This window comes from Trachurus japonicus, chromosome 4 (genome assembly GCF_045865225.1).
Source record: "Trachurus japonicus isolate A0001 chromosome 4, Traja_1.0".
NCBI lineage: Eukaryota > Metazoa > Chordata > Actinopteri > Carangiformes > Carangidae > Trachurus > Trachurus japonicus.
In genome coordinates, this window is record NC_140910.1 from 32,813,700 (window position 1) to 32,833,438 (window position 19,739).

The window sequence follows — 19,739 nt, forward strand, 5'->3', positions numbered from 1 at the left end:
TGCGATTTGATAACGATATGACTCAATTACAAAGAGATTTTGTTCGATATGATGTTTGATACAGTTGTGATATGAAAGTTTCTTCCCACATCAGGTTTACCTCAATACCACTATTCTGCTTCTCTGTATCAATTTGAGGGATGTATATTTGGTTAATTTTTACAGGGCAAACCGATAAATCATATTTGAAAGGTACAGTCTAGAGGAAATAAATGGTAGACTTATACAAATTAAATCCAGCTTACAGTAATCATATGGGCTAGTCTTGTGTGGTGGCACCTCTGCATTTTGGTATTGCTATGTTATAATAATAACTTTATATGTGTGGCGGCGCGAGGAGGTGATTTTTGGTTAATGTAATGTTTTAGAAAAGTATTAAATCCTGCCGACAACGCCAGATTGTGGTGGCGCGAGGAGGTGATTTTTTGGTTAATGTAATGTTTTAGAAAAGTATTAAATGTTGCCAGACAACGCCACCCTGGGAGTTTCACCCAGAGAAATTTAAGTTAACCAACTCGGAAGGAGAAGGCTACCGCTAACTTGTGGTTAGCATCCGCGGCTACCACCGCTTCCCAGCTCACTACAACCAGAGCCACTACCACGGCCCTCCCCCTAGTTACAGCTGGTGACTGTCGAGTATTGACCCGCCGCTTTACTCGGACTGTTCTTGGCGGCTCTGACTACAGCTGCTGCTGCTGCTGCTACCTGTCAGCGGCAGGAGGCTGCGCACGGCTCCCGCGGTGGTGCATTCAGGTTCCCTCGGAAAATGAAATGATCGATTTTAACCATGGAATTTACGGATGTAGACAGCTAGAAGAGATGCATCGCAAATTCAACCATAAATTATGTCCGATGTACCCTGAATCTACCGGTGCAGTCACATCGCATACGTTTATATCGGACCACCGATTTGATCTCCACATCCCTACACTACAGTAGATGTTTATCCGCGATGCTGTTTCTAGATTTAAAGATCTCATTCCAGCAGAGCTTGCTGCCACATCTTGTGACAATATATCGGGCAGCTATGCTGATTTTACCCCCTCGCAACTAGATTATCTTGTGGACAGCACTGCAGCAGCACTCCTCAGGACACTTGATGCTGTAGCTCCTCTGAAAAAGAAGGTTATCAACCAGAAAAGAATAGCTCCCTGGTACAATCCAAACCTGTTTTTTATCTGATGCAACGCTGCATGGCATTGTTATCAGCATTACTATAAGAGAAAACATTTGCCAGCTTTTGGATTTATGCCTGAATACCACATATTTCCAGTTTAACTGCAAATTTTAAAAACAAAAACACGGCTGTGCCGTGGGTTCACCAGTATCCCCCACTGTGGCAAATCTATACATGGAGGAGGTTGAGAACAAGGCTTTGAACTCCTTTGAAGGAACAACACCGAGCCACTGGTTCAGGTATGTGGATGACACATGGGTTAAAATCAAAACCAAAGAGACTATTTGGTCATGCAGGTTCAGCACAGAAGACGCTAAATCGAGCAGCCTGGAGATGAACGAGCGACCCTGAGGAATAACCTGCATTGCAAAGTTGAAATGGCCCAGAAGAGAAAGTAATTGTTGCTTTGAGATTGATTTTTCTGACATGAATGCCAGGCTGATTTCACAGATTCTGGTCAGTTTCTCTTCTGGGAGTGAAGCTTTCATTTCCACAGTATCCAGCAGGATTCCGAGGAACTCGAGGGATGTTGCGGGGCCGAGAGTTTTCTCCTCTGAGAGAGGCACGCCGAGCTGGCTGAACAGGCGCTTTAATTTTCCCAGCGAGGAACCCGAGCTATCATTAGGGGAATCGATGAGCAAAAAATCGTCCAACAGATGAAGCACTGAAGGAAGTTTGACATTATTGAGCAGAATCCAGCAGAGAGCCTCTGACACCATATTAAAAATGCACGGACTGCTCCTGCAGCCGAAGGTGAGTCTCACTGCAAAATAAAACATTGACTCCCACTTGATGCCGAAAAGATGCCACTGTGACGGATGAATGGGAACGATCTTGAACGCATCTGTTATATCTGCTTTGGACAACCAAGCCCCCTGCCCGGCGAGTTTAATTAATTTAATTGCGTTGTCGACTGTGGCGTAGTGAAGTGAAAACGGAACAGGGGGAATGAGACTATTAACGCTCATAACGGGGCCTGAACGAGGAGCGGACAAATCAAAAATCAGTCTTTTCTTCCCTGAGTATTTCCTCGCGATACCTACTGGACTAGTGCGAAACACAGAGAAAGGAGGGGAGTCGAAGGGGCCAATTAAGTAATTTTTATTAAGTTCTTTCCCTAGCAGCTGGGAGACGCTCTCTGGATCTTTGAGCGCCGACTGGAGATTTTTTGCAACATAGCAAGAGTCCAGGGAAGAAACAACTCCCACTCGAAAACCCTGAGATAGACCCGTGAGCAGGTGATTGGTGAAAACAGTGTCAGGATAAGTGGACAATTCGAGAGCCAGAGCCCTCACATTAACGGGAGTAGATGGGTGATCTTTTAAGATTACTGAGAGCCGCGCCGATTCGCTTGGCGAGAGCGGGCCAGGCAGGCGGGGATCAGCCGCCGGGGACACACAGATCGAGGGTGCGCATCCTTGCATGCACTGCAAACATGAAGAAATACACAACTTGGGTAAGTGCAAACATTTTCATTGAAGTTGTTGCAGATGGGCTGATTATTAAACAATTCCACCTTTCTACCACGCTTATCAGTCACGGAGCGCGGTGCGAGATCATCATGCTGGGGAGGAGCTGGCGGCAGGAACGGTAGCTGAGGGCACAGTGAGTCGGAGTGGCCAGTGCTCCCGCATTTGCGGCATGAGACTGCCTGGGAGCCCCCGATAAACATAATGAGGATCTCCGAGTCAAGAACTGACCAGGTTAATTGAATGTTGGATTGGGATATGTAGAGGGCTGCCTTGCTGGAGAATGCTTTGTGATACTGATAAAATATGTTTCTCCCGTATTTTAGATTTAGATCGCCAATCAGAGCCAAGTACGCATCTAATTCAACCCTCCTTTCTGGAAACACGGAGCAGATTACATCCCTGTATATCCCAAAAGCGACCAGGAATTCGCCTATGGACAAGTCTCTGGTGAGACAGGGATCTGCAGTTTTGGAGATGGCGGTGATATTTTCTGAAGAAGTGACTCTTTTGTCGCACTCCGGTGACGGCAGAATAAGGCTGACCAGATTAATATCTTTTCCTTGAAGGATCTTCTGCCTTGAGTGGGGAGAAATATTAGCAGCGGAAGGAATGTACGGCCTACCTATCGGAGGAGCAGGGATGGCTGATGCCAGTGAATGAGGCACTGCTGCGCTGAATGCGGCAGGCAGAGGAGCGGTGCTTGGGTGAGCCAGCGAGAGCGCGGGGGCTGAAGCCCTTTCCAGAGACTGAAGGCGGGAATCGATGGCCTGGACTGACCTCACCAGAGCCTGCATGCTGGATAGCAGGACGTCGCTAGCGCCCGGAGCGGCAGCAGCAGCAGCAGGGAAGACCTGTGGAGGAGGAGCAGCAGTGGCAGCTGTGGCAGCAGCAGCGGGGAAGACCTGCGGAGGAGGAGCAGCGGTGGTGGCAGCGACGGCGGCAGCGTTGGAGAGACGGCGGCCGAAGACGGTCCAGCAATGGCGCCGGGATCTGCCCGGCTGGCTGATGGAGGACGCCTTCTTTTCTTCGCCCGAGGTGCGACTGGATTCTTGGTCCTTTTCCGGCCCTGTTGAACCGGCGCGGGGTCCTCGTCGGAGACCGGAGAGGCAGCGGGGCAATTGCTAACCGCGATCAGGCTTGCCAGCTCTTGGAGCTGGGACAGCTGGAGCCCTGGGGCTGGAGAAACTCCTTGAGCCCTCAGGTGGGATAACAGGGACAAATACTCAGACTGAGAGGATGCGATCCGGGCGCTCCTGCGCTGTGTAGAAGGAGACTGCGCTACCTCCAGCAAGAGCTCGCTGCTTGGATCAAAATCCTCGGGAGGATCGAAGTCGTAATCCGACATACTCGGGCGGGCAACGAAGAGGCAGCAAAGAAACAATAGAACGAAAGCCATACAGGTATGAGCAAATCAGTGTTTTCTGCGGGCTGGTTGACAGCTGAATGAGAGTAGAGAGAGAGCACTTTTAAACATGACAGCTGAAAGCTGATTGGAGGAGGAGAGAAGGTGGCGGATTGTGATTGGATGAGGACGAGTGCTGAGGGATGTGTTTCAGAGGGAAGTGGGAGAGAGGAAATGACTCCGTGAGCATGCTTGGAGAGATAGTCTTCCTGTCTGAACTTTCGCTAAGCTTCATTAATACTGGGTGATGGGCTTCAGATGGTCTGGCAAACCTTGAATTATTGAGCTTTGAGATGTTATGGTCAGAGATAGCAGTCAGGATGCTGAGTATTCTATCAGGTTTGTTTATAAATAAAAGATCGATTCTCGTCTGTGATTTATTTGTCAGTCTAGTTGGTTGCTCTATTAGTTGTTTTAGGTTGTAATTTTCAGTGGTTAATTTCAGTTTTTTTCTGCCTTGTTTGTCGTCCCAGTTTACATTAAAATCTCCTAGGATGGTTAATTCTTTCTTTGGGCCAATTGAGTTCAGCATGGTTTTTAGTTGGTCATACAATTCTATTTTAGTGGATGGGTGGCGATATAAACATATTAAAATGCAAGACATTTCAGTGGATAACAGCACTTCTACTCCAGCACAGTCAAATTTGATGCCTTCTGGTAGTTCAAGGAGTTTGCATTTTAGATTAGATTTTAAATAAAGTAGGACTCCCCTGCCTTTGCCTCTCTCCCCATTCTTTCTAAATACTTGGTATCCAGGCATTATTACCAAGGCTTCTAAATGTAACACTCTATGATCAGCTCTTTATATCTGCTGCTGCTGCTGCTGCTGCTTTGCGTGTAGCAACATCACATCATTAATGTTTTATGGAGTTGTAAACAATGGTAAATTGAAGCCTGGGTTTAGACTTTCATTTCCTCATTTCATGACTCAGAACACTGCTCATTTACATGTCATGTCATATAAAAAAAATTAAGCTGGGGAGGAACTTGACAGGGATATTGTTTGATGTCTGTGGTATAGTGTTGCATGTATGTGAAAAAGGCACAGCAGTGGTTATACTTCCTGACCACACTCAGAAAGATAAACCCCTGCAGAACCTGCTTGTGTCTTATTACTGCTGCATCATTGAGAGTAGGGATGGGCATTTTGAAGAATTTTCTTTTTTTTTTTTTAAAGTATATTTTTTTGGCTTTTTATGCCTTTATTAAGTAGGACAGTTGAGAGTGTGACAGGAAACAGGAGGCAGAGAGGAGGGGAATGACACGCAGGATAGGGCCGCCCGACGCGGGACCCGAACCGGGGCCGCCTGCAGGGAGGACTACAGCCTCAACACATGGGGCGGGTGCTCCACCAACTGAGCCAAACACCGCCCCATTTTGAAGAATTTTCTAACCGAGTAACCTAACCTGGTCCTACCTGGGTAACCGAATACTTTAATAAAAATAGAATGACGCCATGTTTGATGGACAGAGTGCAGCCGGGGCATAAATGCACTCTGTCCGTGTGCATTAGTGACACACAGCGTCGTCAGACAAAATATCAGGTGGATAATAAGAGTAGAGACTGGGGTTCAAGATGCACATATGGGGCAGATGTGCATCTTTATGCAGGGACATAAATGCGCTCTGCTGCTTTTTTTTTTTTTTTGGCGCCTATGCTCCTCTCTCGCATCGTCTCAGGAAATAACTGGGAAGGTTTCAGAATGTTTGTAAACTGAAAACCTACAGACTTGATTTGAAAGGTTTGAAAGTTCGAGGCTCGATCCAAAAATGCTTTTACACAGCAAAAAATCATGTTGCTTGATCCGAAACTGTTTAACGCTACGAAAAAGCCGAACCATGGCATGATGATGTAGTATGATCCAACGCTAGGCTGTGCTCTAACGTGCCATTTTTTAAATCCTAGGTTGACCGTAATAATTCATAACCGATTAGCAGATTGCCTACTCGGATACTCGAGTACTCAGGTAACCGTGCACATCCCTAATTGAGAGTACCCTGACCTACGGCATATTGACATGGTACAGGAGTTTCTCTGCGGCTGACAAAAAGTCTCTGCAGAGAATTATAAAAACTAAACAAAACAATACCATCTCTCAACTACCAGCAACATCCTCACCTCTCGTTGTCTGCAGAAGTCACACATCATCAACAAGGACCACCACCTTTTTGAACTTTTTCCATCTGGCAGAAGATAAAGATCGATCAAAACATACACCACATGATTCTGGAACAGTTTTTACCCCACAGCCATAACCACACTGAACAGTGAAGCATCCATCTGATAACAGACATTTTATTGTACTTTGGTATTAGCCCTGGCCTACAGTACACTGGTACTGATGTGTGTGATGGTTGCTGTGTGGTCAGTGAATGAATGTTGGGTGAGTCACTGAATGGATGCTTATGTGTGAGTGATGTAGCCTACATTGTTTATTTTATTTATTCTATTTGTTCTTATTCTTGTTTTTTAATCTGCATCCTGACTGTGCACCTTAATTCTGTTGTACATGCATGTCACCCTGAGGTTTCTCCAATTTTTCCCTGTTAAAAGGGTTTTCTATGGAGTTTTTCCTCAGTGGAAGTGAGGGTCTTCAGCTGGTATGTTGTGTGTCAAGCACCTGTCCTCTCAATGTGACATCTGTTTTTCTTTTACCTGTGTTGAGAAACATCTCACTTTGTTTCAAATGAAAAAACACTGGGTGGGTGTGTTTAATTATTGTTTTATTATTGAACTACTCCGCTCCCTGCAGTCATTTCATCAGCTCTTGATTTGATTTTTGCATACAAACCATTCCAAATACAATATTATTTAAGATCAATGGACAGAGACAGGTTTAAACAACATTAAATATACACTTTAGTACAATTACAAATGTATCGGTTTGAAGACGTATTAATATTAAAAGATAACTATCAGTTTAGTCTTGACAACGTTTGTGGTGAAAAGGTGATGATCACTTACAGAAACTTTCACGTTTTTATTCTTTCATTTTTTTCCCCATTCTCTAAATTGAGGATCTTCAGATAGATGTTAAAACGTGATTTGTGAAAATGAGCTGTAACTTAGTGTAAATTAGTGTTTCAGAGTTGCAAGAAAATCCTCAATTTCTCCACATATTCGGTTTCTCCCTCTTTCTTTAATCCTCCTCAGAATTCTGATGCTGTTGGCACGGAAGAAAGATTTGGCTGGTATCTCTGCTGCCCTCATGTGGTATCTTATGGAGTTGTAGCTCCTATTATGGACGAAGTGCAAATGCTTTGCATAGTTATTGTAGAGCATCTGAGTCCCTGTAGGATCTAGAGCAGGATCTCTTTGTAGCAGCTCCTCGTACACGTGGTCAGCCTCAGCTTGGCTGTGGTTTGATCGTCCATAAATGTTTGCAAGGGATATTTTCCTTCTAAGTGAAGAATCAGGGTAAAGAGCAATCACCTCTTTGTGGAGAGAGACCGCTCTGTCGATCATGCTGTTCTCCAGGGGACTGTCGCTGTCGGAGTAGATTCTGGTTTCATAGCAGACTGCAGCACGCCTCTTCAGGTAACGTTCCTCTGGGTGTCTTTCCATTGCCTCCTCTACCAAATCGATCGCCTCATCCTTAGATATGAAGTTTCCATAGACCCTCAGTATTGGCTTGATACCGTTGTACCTGCTAACTGGCTTTCTCAAAACCTTTGTGGCCAGCTCACGGGCTTCACCCTCAACTCTTTGACCCTTTTTGGCACGAGCTTCAAGGTACAGAGCAGCGAGGTACAGGTCCTCTGGGTCGTTTTCCTTAGCGATTTTCATTTTCTCCAAGATGTCATCCCCCAGGGTTTCGCTCCTATCCGAGGGATTCACTAACATCATCACGTGGCTGGTCTGCCACTCCACCATGTCCGGCTGCATCCTGATGGCTCTCTGGAAGTAATCTGCAGCCAGCGGCTTTTTGCCTCGGCCAAAACTCATCAGAGTCCAGCCTTTTTCAGCGTAGATCTCTGGATGAAGCTCGTCCTGCGTTGGAGATGGATACTCGTCCATTAGCTCGTCAACCTTTGACAAGCAAGCCTGGCTCTCCGCTTGTTCATTCTGATGGTAGTGCAGCCAAGCCTTGTTTCCATAGTTCACCACCAACCAGGGGCCCTCATCTGAGTTTCTCATCTGGCGGAAGGCCTCTGCAGCCCTGCTGAAGAAACTCCAGGCCTGTTCGAGGCAGCCCAGCTTGTAATGGGTGAACCCTTGCAAGTTGTAAATGTGACCCAACCAACTGTTTCCCTCCTCAGCCCCGATGTCTTCCAGATTGTCCCTGAGACTGTAAAGTTTGTGCCTTTCAGGCTCCAGGCCCCAGGTGAAGTGGCACTGCAGGGCCTCCAGTCTGGCCTCCAGTGTTGTTTCACTCTGAGCAGAACTGGTGGAGAACAAAAGGAGGAATATTATTTCATGTAATAAAAAGAGAAGGACTAAATGCACAAGGGTAGGAAACATCAGAATAGAAATATAACAGTAAAAATGAGTGGAAAACAAGAAAGGAAAAACTGAGGAGGAGAAAAAGTAACGATGACTGAAGAAGGAAAATACAACTTTTAGAGATTTAATAATAGTAGAAATGAATAAGGAAACAAAGAAGGAATGAAATACTGTATATGTATGGAAATACTAAGTAATAAATGTAATACAATGTAAAAAAAAAAACAGGACAGATAGAAGAAACAAGAGATTCAGTATCAACAAATTCATGAGAAGTAAGAAAATAAGGAAGGAATGTAACACCCCATTATGTAATAATGTAATACATTTTCACGTCATTATGTAATAACGCCGCATTTTGTAATTAATCTGCCACATTTTGTAATGACCTGGTTCTGACCCGGTTCCGAACAGGTGTATTCTCTTCTAACAGGTGTGTCCTGTCCTGACATTTTGAGGACCGTGCCGAGCATATTATGGGATGTTGAAGGTTTGTAGCAAGCAAGCTATGGCAACGTGCTTATTTTTTCGTGCTCGTCCGACCTTCTTCTCTCCCTCCGGTGTCTGGTCTTGGGCTGTGTCTCTCCTACTGTTTGACATGAAGTTCTACTCCGTTTGAAAAGTGAAGGAAGCCCGTGTGTGGAAAGACTTCGCCTTTGAAATGTAGAATGTGTATTACAGAAGAGAAATGTCCTGGGATTTTTTAAGCCTCCTTTCATATTTAAATGTGTGTGGGGGGTAATATAAGACTAATGTTCTCAGCTGTCATTCCCACTGTAGGCTGAAAGTCACAGGACAGTCTGTTTATACAAGTCAGAAGTGTAAAGCTCAAGCATGTGGGAGCCTCCTTTTATATTTAATTGAGAGTGAGGAGTTGTCGTCACAGCTCAGAGCCCCGCCCCCCTTCTCCGCCATGATGGAAGGATTCCGGTGGCAAAAGCCTTACTAGTCTATGGGCAAAACAAAATCGTCTACTCCGTAATTTACTGTTTTACAATGCCTGGAAATCACTGCTGTGTTAAAAACTGCTCCAGTGATTTACTTTCTCCTTATTCTTTCTTGTAATTTGTTGATCTGTTGGCGCAAAAAAGAGCTAGAATTTAGTCCGTCTCTGTGCTGTTCTGATGACGTTGCCCCTGGCAACCGATAGCGTCTCCTTCCATCATGGCCGACCGGACTGTAAAAAGCTCAAACCCCGCCCAGATTAGACCAAATCGGCACGTGACTCCTCACTCTCAATAGAAAGGAGCGTAGGTACCTGCCATTACACTATCCTATCCTACCCCTAACCCCCAAATATACAATTATTGAGTGAACAAAAATTCCAATACAAATATAGATTGCAGACCGCTTGCTGCGCCACATGACCGAATCCGACTGCGCCCAATATACCGTGCCAAACGCCTCGCCTGTTTTGGGTTTTTTCAGTGGGTACCACCGGGCCTGAAAAAAATTCTAGGGGAAACACTGTGTCACTGTAGTACAAGTACGACAAAGCAGGGACTCACCTCATTGTCCAGCTGGTCTCAATAGTTTTCTAAATGTAACCTTTGATGGTCAGCTCTTTATGTCTGCTGCTGCTTTGGGTGTAGCACCATATAATCATTAATGTTCAACTTTTATGGAATTGTAAACATCCGTATGTTGAGTCCAGAGTTTAGACTTTCGTTTCCCACTAAACGTGAGGGCGGACTTACCATTAGGCAAAACTAGGCAGTTGCCTAGGGCCCCAAGTTCCTGAGGGCCCCATAAAAATCCTCATACACTTATGGATAATACAGTTATTACTTATGTGCGCACATTAATTATGTTTTTGATTAAAATCCTCTTGCTAAAATGTCAGCAGAATGCTTATTGTATTATGTGTGTGTCGGGGCCCCCCCCTTCAGTCTCCACTACATTGGATCAGTCCATCTTACTGCGCATGTGCAGATCGGATCCAGGAAGACAGCAGCAAAACGAAAACAAACAGCGCGAAGTGGCGACTGGCGAGAGAAGAAGAGGAGAGTAGAGAAGAGAAAAGTAAAGAAAAGAACAAGATGAAAAGAAGCTGTCCCAGCGGTGCTGAAGAGGAGAAAGAAGGAGGAAAACGGTGGGGCAGTTTAAGCAATTGTCATAGTAGGCTATTCTATCAGATAACCTGCTGGTAGAAAATAATACATGTGTATTCTGTTAAAATGTATGTATCTGTAAAATTGACCTGTTGTTTTGTGTGTTGTCTTCTGATTTCAGAGGGCCCCATGCCTGCCTTTGCCTTGGGCCCCAAATTTCTTAAATCCGCCACTCCCAAGCCCATTCGGCAACTGGATGATTGACAGTCCCTGACTGAATTAAAATTAACCAATGGGATGTGTTGATGGGTTGTGCTGTTTGGCCAGTCAGCCACATAACTAGCCGTCCACTTCGGGGTGGGAGGTGACCTGCTGACCAGCCCATATTAGGCATCAGCCCACAGGGACAGTGTACATCTTCAGCAGGTAGGTTCAGGGATACACCTGTCCTCTCAATGTGACATCTGTTTTTCTTTTATCTGTGCACAGACACGTCTTAGTTTATTACAAAGAAAAAAAACACTGGGTGGGTGTGTTTTATTATTGTTTTATTATTGAACTACGCTGCTCACTGCAGTCATTTCATCACCTCTTGATTTGATTTTTGCACACAAACCATTCCAAATAGAATATTATTTAAGCTCAATGGACAGCAGAGGTTGAAACAACATTAAATATACAGTTTAGTACATTACGAAAGTATCAGTTTGAAGACGTATTCAAAACATAACTAGATCGTTTTTATTCTTTCAATGTTTTTCCCATTCTCTAAATTGAGGATCTTCAGATAGATGTTAAAACCTTTGGAGGATAACGTGATTTGTGAAACTTGTACCTCTTCATTATCGGCTATTAGTGTTGCAGAGTTGCAAGAAAATCCTCAATTTCTCCACACATTCGGTTTCTCCCTCTTTCTTTAATCCTCTCCAAAATACTGATGCTGTTGGCACGGAAGAAAGATGGGGCTGGAATGGCTGCTGCCCTCATGTGGTATCTTATGGAGTCGTGGATCTTCTTATGGATGAAATGTAAATACTTTGCATAGTTATTGTAGAGCATCTGAGTCCCTGTAGGATCTAGAGGACTTTGTAGCAGCTCCTCGTACATCTGGTCAGCCTCAGCTTGGCTGTGGTTTGATCGTCCATATATGTTTGCGAGGGATATTTTCCTTCTAAGTGAAGAATCAGGGTAAAGAGCAATCACCTCTTTGTGGAGAGAGATCGCTCTGTCCATCATGCTGTTCTCCAGGGGACTGTCGCTGTCGGAGTAGATTCTGGTTTCATAGCAGACTGCAGCACGCCTCTTCAGGTAACGTTCCTCTGGGTGTCTTTCCATTGCCTCCTCTACCAAATCGATCGTCTCATCCTTAGATATGAAGTTTCTGTAGACCCTCAGTATTGGTTCGATACCGCTGTAGCTGCTAACTGGCTTTCTTACTGTGTGTATTCTCCGTTTGTTTTGTACTACATTGTGCATCAATTTTTATTATCCAGTTACTTTTTAGTTTCATGCACTTATATTTTCCCATTAGCTTCAGTTGTTATTAGTACTTCTGTGTCCACCAGATGGCAGCAGAGTGCTCAGGTTTAACTTTGGAATTTAGGTTTGTTAAGTTTTGGTTTGACTTTAGTTTTTAATTTGTCAGTTGCAACATCTCATTTAACACGCCAGATGGAGACAAATTTCAATCGTACTGCAGTACATTCTTTCGGTCAGACCTTTAACCCAAAGTATGCATACATTTCCCAGTCTGAAAACCTCTAAACCATTAAGGCTGGATTGCACCAACAAGGTTTAACTTTAAAACCAGATTAAATCATGGTTTAAATTTAAATTCTGTTGCACTAAACTTTAAACCTAGTTCAAAATTAAGACAGATTAGATTTAAACCTCCCTTTAAACCTCAGTTTAATTTTTACTCTAAACTAAGTTTAATTTTAATCCTGTTGCACCAGAACTTTAAACTCCAGTTTAAACTGTGATCTAGGGTTAATTTTAAACTGACAGTGGAGGAGGTTTAATTTTTTCAATGGCTGCATTTTTGAGCTGGAGTGAGCAAAATTATGAAGTTCCTTGAGGAAAATTGAGAGACAAGCAGCTCTGTCTCTCAATTTTCTCTCTTTTGCTTTGTTTTGTTGCGCACAGAGACGTTTCTGGGCGGAGAGAGACAGTGTTTTCTCTGACAGAGCTCAGGTGAAGCTACGTGCAGCAGAGTAGAAGGCTCAGGGCTGCTAGCTGCACTAGCTGTCTCTGATGCTAACGAGTGCTAGCACGTCTCTCTCTCTCTCTCAGCAGCAGCCAGGAGGACAAAAGAAAGAAGTACAGTCTGAGTGAAGCGCTGGAGCTGCAGACCGATTCCTGACCGTCACTGACAACTAAAGCCTCGACTGGTAACAAGTATGAGGACCGTTGTGGGGAGCTAGCTCGATGCTAAATCCGGCTAGTGGTAGTGGTTAGCATCCACCGCTAACACCGTCTTCCCAGCTCGGCTCTCCTGTTTAAAAAACAAAACAAAACCAGAGGCTCCGTGTTGGTGATGGCGGGTATCGGCCCAGACTGTATTCCGTTTCCTCTGCGGTCTTGACTGCTGCTGTCAGTGGCAGGAGGCTCGTCTACACAGTTGAGCCGCCCAGCTTGAATGTTTTGTTTACAAACTGCAACGAACAAAACTCCATTTCGCATATTTAATTAGTTTCCTTTATACACACTTGTCCCTACTGATTTAAATCAGTTTAAATTCAGTTAAACTGAGTTTTACTAAACTGAGATTAATTTTAAATGGTGCAACAGAGCTCTGCTTAATTTTAAACATGGATTAACTCATTTTAAACTGAGTTTTACTAATCTCTGATTAGAGCTAATCTTAGATTAAATTAAACCTTGTTGGTGCAATCCAGCCTAAGTGTTCATACCTTCGCCAGTCCGAAGACCTCTGACCTTTTGGACAAACAATCAAGCAGTATTTATTTTCTTCTCCCTTCAGCAGTCAGCAGAAATGCTGTTTTCACAGCTCGAACAGTTTGCACTGCTTGCTATATTTCACCTAGACTACCATATTTCACTGAGACACTGCTGATGTTGCCAACCCATGTTTACAAATTCACACAATTCACAGACATTTATCACAGGCACATATCAAAACACAATTTTGAAACAGGACTTCAACTTGTAAGCCTAAAGACCTGAACCTTGGCCTTGAGACTTGAGATTTTATATATTTATATATTTTATTTCTACATATTTGAATTATTTTGTATATGTCGTCTTGTTCTTGTCTGTAAGTCTGTATGAGACAAAATGAGCCAAAACAAATTCCTGTGTGTGTAAACATACTGGCCAATAAATCTGATTCTGATTCTGAGACTCTTCAACACTGCTGCAGTTTTTTTTTCTTAATCTTTATTGAACTTTACCTCACTACCACTAGGCCCTGAAGACTTGTACTTCAGGCTAAAAGACTCTAATTTCAGTTCATATTTATGTCAACACAAACTCAAATCACTTTTCTAGCTTTTATGGGCCCCTCCCCCAATGGCCTCTAAACCATGTGAATATATTTAATCATCCAATTTTATGCATTTATTCATTTCAATTTAACATTAGCGTCTTAACATTACTTTTAACATTACTTTTATGTCATCCAACCGTACCTCCTCCACACTCACAAAAATTTTGAATATTCAATATGCTGAATTTGGTTTTATTAAACAGCAGGTTTCTGCTTACTTTATCTCTGTTGTACCCCTGTGATGGTTGATGTTTTTAATCATAGTAGTAGGGATAGCCAAAGAGTATGCTGGATAAACAAAATGTGACAGACCTTCCATTTTAGATAATAAAATCCTCCCAAATATAGAAAAATCTCTTTGCAACCATGAATTTAGAATTGTTTTACTCTTCAACATAATATTGTCCATATTAGTTTTCTTTCTATAATATAAGTCCTTATAGATAATAAGATATTTAACCTCCTTTTTGATTGCAATACCTTGAATAGACACCAGGGGGTGATCATGAATTGCCATTAATTCACATTTACTCAGATTTAGATGGAGCCTTGAGGCAAACCTTCTTTCAACCTGTTGACAAAGATATGAGTGAATAGTTTATCATCGACATTAAGTAATGTTATTGGTCTTAGATTATCTATACGTTTTTGTCCTTTCCGGGTTTAGGGATGAGTGTTATTAATCCTTGTTTCATTGTAGGCATCATGTCCTTATTCATAAAACATTCCCGGCGTAATGGCGTAAAATAACAGTTCTTTGATATCTTGCCAGAAAAAATTGTAAAAAATGTGTGGTCAGTCCATCCTGTCCTGGAGCTTTTCCAACTGAAATTTTTTTAACTACTTTACTTTTTAGTTTCATCATTTCAATTTCAGAATCACACATCTCAATGAACGGGGGAAGGTGGGTTTTTATATTCCCAACATTACAGCATTTATCGATTTCTTGAACTAAGTAAAGTTCTTGTTCTCATATATCTTTGCTTCTTTGTTAACCAAATTTTATAGAGAATTGCCTAACTTTATATTTGAAAAATTCCCATCTATTACTATAACTCCCAATAGTTGTGTCAAATTTAATCTCTAGTAGTAATAAGAGTAGTATATATATTTTTTTTTACAATAGTGTTCAGACTTCAGTTAGTCTGCATTAAATTTCCAATTAATATTTATTTTATCAGGACTTGATTTTGGTTTCAGTTCCAGATATAATGAGCAGTGTGCACCACTGTTAGTGGTGCACTTGACATAAAGACCTCTGAAACATATTCAGCAATATCCAGTGTAGATAACCATAAATCAATTCTTGTCATACAACTTCCATTGATTTGTCTTGTTGTTTCTGTGCTCTAATAGAGGGTGAAGAAGAAGAGTCCCAGTAGCAGATGGATCATACTCAGTTTGACAGAACAGGCGTCACTGGGAGGAGTTGTAGTTGTTGGTGCAGTTGTTGTGGTTGTGGTATAGGCATCATTACACAGATTGGACCGCTGGCAGTAGCATTTCCCAGGAGAGCAGCATTACACATGTTTGAAGATACACAGCCAAAGATTGGTGTGTTTCTGGACCCAGCCGTCCCTACAGATGAAAAAATGTTATGTTATACTGTATGTTAAAATGTTATATAATTTCACATCATTTTTGTGAATACCATATCTTTCACTTTACACTTCCTAATGGAGAATAGTTCAACTCAGTGTTATTTTATTTAGAGCAAAAGAAAATTATTGAAAATCATTTAAGTCCTTTTGTAAGTAAGTAAATGTGGAGTCAGGACAGATGTCAGATAAGGAGAACACTCACCATTTATTTGAATGCAGCGGTCCTGAGATCCAGTACACGTTATTGAAATGTTGCATTGAAATGTCATAGGATCACAAGTGAAACATGACAGGTTGTTGGGGGCCTCAGCAGGAGGGACTGAAACAGAAAACAACATTTAAGTGTCACAAAATGAAAATAGAGTTTCCAGTAATCTTTCCTCATCTCTCTAAAGGTGCGTTCACACCGGACCTTTTATTTTTGTCGCTGTCGCTCGTGTCGCTCCAAAAAAATCGCTCTGTCACTCAGCTGCAGTCGCTCGTCAGTTTGGCACAATTCAACAGATTGCTCTGATGACGTCATTCAAGCGATTCCAGTGAATTTCCCCTCGCTCGGAGTCGCTCTTTTCTTCCCGTTTGTATTGGTCCAGCACGGCTGACATCGTAGCCTACCTGCTGCCGCCGTTTACCTGTTGTGGAAGTCCCACAAGCGCCGCACAACGTCAAGCCGGCTTTGCTCTGCCAGACCGGTGGAGTTGTATTATGTTTCCATGATTTCAGTAGTTGTCATAGTTACGCATAGATTATGGCAGCCAATCAGCGCTGAGCGACAAGCGACTGACGGCCAGAGATTTGGGATTTCTCATCTCGAGCGACAGAGCGATTAATTGCTCAGTCGCTCGTTTGCATAGACTTAATATGTAAACTTGTCGCCAGCGACAAAAATAAAAGGTCCGATGTGAACGCAGATTAAGCTGGTCTTCAATAAGATCAGAGCCAGCCCTCTGTACTTACAGGGTAGATTTTCTGAGTTGCAGTTATCTGTGCTGCAGCAGTTAACTGTTGCCACTGCACTTGCACCACCGAAGGTTTGTGAAAATGTGTTCACACCTGTGGCTAGACACTGGGAGGGCACTACACAGTCTTTGGAGATATACTGTGTTGTATTTCCACCTGAAACAACTACACAGTCCAAGTGCAGTTTGTTAATGTCAATGGAAAACACACATGTATTTTAGTGAAAAATAATCAACAACATAAAGAGGAGACTACCTGAAACAGAGGCTGTCATACACATGGTCTCTGTGGTGCATGCCTTTGATTCTTTTGTTGAACATGCCTGATCCGTGCAAAACGTACAATTCAGTGCTCGAGCTGCAGTGGAGACAAAAATAAACGTCAAGTCAAAGGTGTGTAATCTTTAGGGTTACAGGGTTTGATGGTTTATAAAAGCTCAGAAATCTAATTAGGGCCCGAGCGACGACAAGCATCGGCGAAGGCCCTATTGAAATCACGCTGTTTATTATTCTTACGCAACTTCATGCCCCAAATTTGCCACTTTCCCATTTTCGAAAAGTCCCAAATTTTTGCATGTGGGAGCGGCCTTCCCCGAAATTCGATATTTTGGTGGTGCCGCACATGGGCGGGGTAAAATGGTGAAATAGCGCCCCCTACAAATTTTCTCAATGGCCTCGCCATTCTTCTTAGTTTGTCGTAGGCACACGAAATTTGGTACACATATTTATCATACCCAGACACACAAAAAAGTCTCCTAAGGTCATGGTCAAATCCCAACAGGAAGTCAGCCATTTTGATTTTAATTTCGCTGATGGCGCCATTTCCACACCTCGTATTTGAACAAACTCGTCCTAGAGATTTCACTTGATCGTCTTCAAATTTGTTTTCCAGCATCGAGACCCCATGGTGACCTTATCTTGTGCTGTACGGGCGTACAGGTCATGGGGCATGGCTGCTACGGCTCAATGAACTTTGGCGACTGTTTTGGTGCTCGCCATGTACATACGAACAGCTCTCACGCCCACATACTTCATCCAATCAACTTCAAACTTGCTGGACATGATGACGGCTCCGCCCTGAACGTCCTGATATATTAACTTCCTGTCTTCCTCATAGCGCCCCCCGGTGGTAACAGGAAGTGAACTAAAATTACTTCAAAATACATACTTTGCCCCATCAACTTCATTCCACTTCTACAACATGCAACAAGTTGGTGAAGTTACATTATGAACGCTGTGAAGCTACACGTTATGGCGTCCATGCGGCAACGCGGTGACCATCAATGAACTCGTATCATCATAAAAATGGATACACAGGTCCAGGGTGGCGACCTCAACACCTCTATATGCTCGGAGGCAATCTCACTCATGTCGCCCCCTTGTGGAAACAGGAAGTACAATATTTTACATCGACATTGTCCGATTTGCTCAAAACTTCACATGAGTGATGATGGTCACCCCTGAACGCACCAGGTCACATTTGGTTATGCTCCTACTGCCCCCTGGTGGATGAACCATCAACTTATCATAACTTCATCATACTTTGTCTGATTTGCTCCAAACTTCACATGAGTGATGAGGGACCGCCCCTGAACGCACCCACCCACAACTGCTTAGCACCACCTGGTGGATGAACGAAACATTGCATTTTTTGCCTCCTTCCAGGTTTTTTCTCCCTTCTCGCCACAGCCCCAACATGCCTCAGACCCCGCGGTTGCATGGGGCAAGCGCCGCTTGCGGCTTTAATTATCATTGTTGCTGTTATCACAAAAACCTCCTTCACACCTGGTGATAACATCTGTCTCAGGTGGTCTGATCACAGGTGAGTTCAGGTGTGAACACACCCAAGACTCATTCAGGATGCATCTGAGACCAGAGGTCGGCAACCTGTGGCTCTGGAGCCGCATGCGGCTCTTTCGTCCTTCTGCTGTGGCTCTCGTGGTTTAGAGAGGGCAAGTTTATTTGGGAAAAAAATATTCTAATAAAGGCTAAATAATGGCCATTCATTTTTTTGTCCATTGTAATGGTTATGTCTTTGGACATTGAGGTGCTCATGTGACATTAAAATAAAACTTGTTTCAATATTTTGTCAATCAAAATATGCGATTTTTTCCTCCATGAACTTCAGAAAACATCGCTTGCGTCTCTCAGATGAGAGCTTGCAATCGTGATAATCAAAGTGACGTCTTACAACCCGTGCAGTGAAGTTATTTTGAAAATATGTATATTTCTATATCGGACCCTGAACCGATGTATATGAGTTTCATATTCAGGTTGCTGTACGTCACGGAAATCAAGGGGGTGGGGGTGGGGGTTGTGGCTCTGAATGGGTTTTGATATGGTGGGAAAGGGCCCAAATGGTTGCAGACCCCGGTCTTAGATCTACTGACGTTCTCTGAAGGACCGCCCATTTTACTGATGTCCCTGCTGTTTTCAAATGGGTAAAACTTTACAATGAAACTTTAAACTTTTACACAAACACATTGTCAACAAATACGTTGGTTTATTGGCTAAAAAAAGCATCTGATCACAAGTGATAAATTGAGGCATTATAAATCACATTAACAGGCACTCACAGCTGATCACTGTGGTGGGAACAGGGCCAAGAATTTTAAGATGTAGTGGTTGCTATGATTTACAAATGATTTGAACTGTCCAAAATTTCACTGCTTTTTGTTTCTTTAACTGTAGTGAGTGAATTTTCCCCCTGGATTTAGATCATTTCACATGATCAGCGCTGGTTGATTGAAGTAATTAATCTTTTATTTAGCTCTAGTTTTTATTTATCTGTTAAATAATGGTCGTCTCGTACCTGCAGAATCTCCACAGTAAGAAGAGGTGGTCTTACCTGAGCTGGCGAGCGCCCAGACCAGAGTCAGAGAGAGGATCAGCTTCATCATGATGAACAGGTGAGTGGATGGTGACAGCGCAGCTGATCAGCCTGTTGGACTTTATATACTAGCTACTGTACAGGTGCTGAAGTTTCATGTGTACCAACGTCACGGTTTGGATGTGTTCCCATTTTTTTTTTACACTGAATGTGTGTTTGTCCAGTACAATGCTATTTACATACTGTTAATAACAAACTGAACTCCTATGAAGAAACCCTGAAAAACTGTGACTAAAAT

The 19,739-nt window shown here is 43.1% G+C and overlaps 2 protein-coding genes across 2 annotated transcripts; both read right to left on the reverse strand.

Annotated features, from left to right (window-relative positions):
* Nucleotides 1-7,127: 7,127 nt before the first annotated feature.
* Nucleotides 7,128-9,760, reverse strand: LOC146989293 (interferon-induced protein with tetratricopeptide repeats 5-like). The gene is made up of 2 exons (XM_085773185.1): nt 9,754-9,760; nt 7,128-8,488 (listed from the first exon to the last, which is right to left on the reverse strand). Exons 1-2 carry the CDS (start codon nt 9,758-9,760, stop codon nt 7,128-7,130), a joined length of 1,368 nt encoding a protein of 455 aa, XP_085629311.1.
* A 1,638-nt stretch (nt 9,761-11,398) lies between these two features.
* LOC146989294 (uncharacterized) lies at nt 11,399-12,022 on the reverse strand. Its single transcript, XM_085773186.1, has one exon. It carries the CDS (start codon nt 12,020-12,022, stop codon nt 11,399-11,401), a length of 624 nt encoding a protein of 207 aa, XP_085629312.1.
* Nucleotides 12,023-19,739: the final 7,717 nt, after the last annotated feature.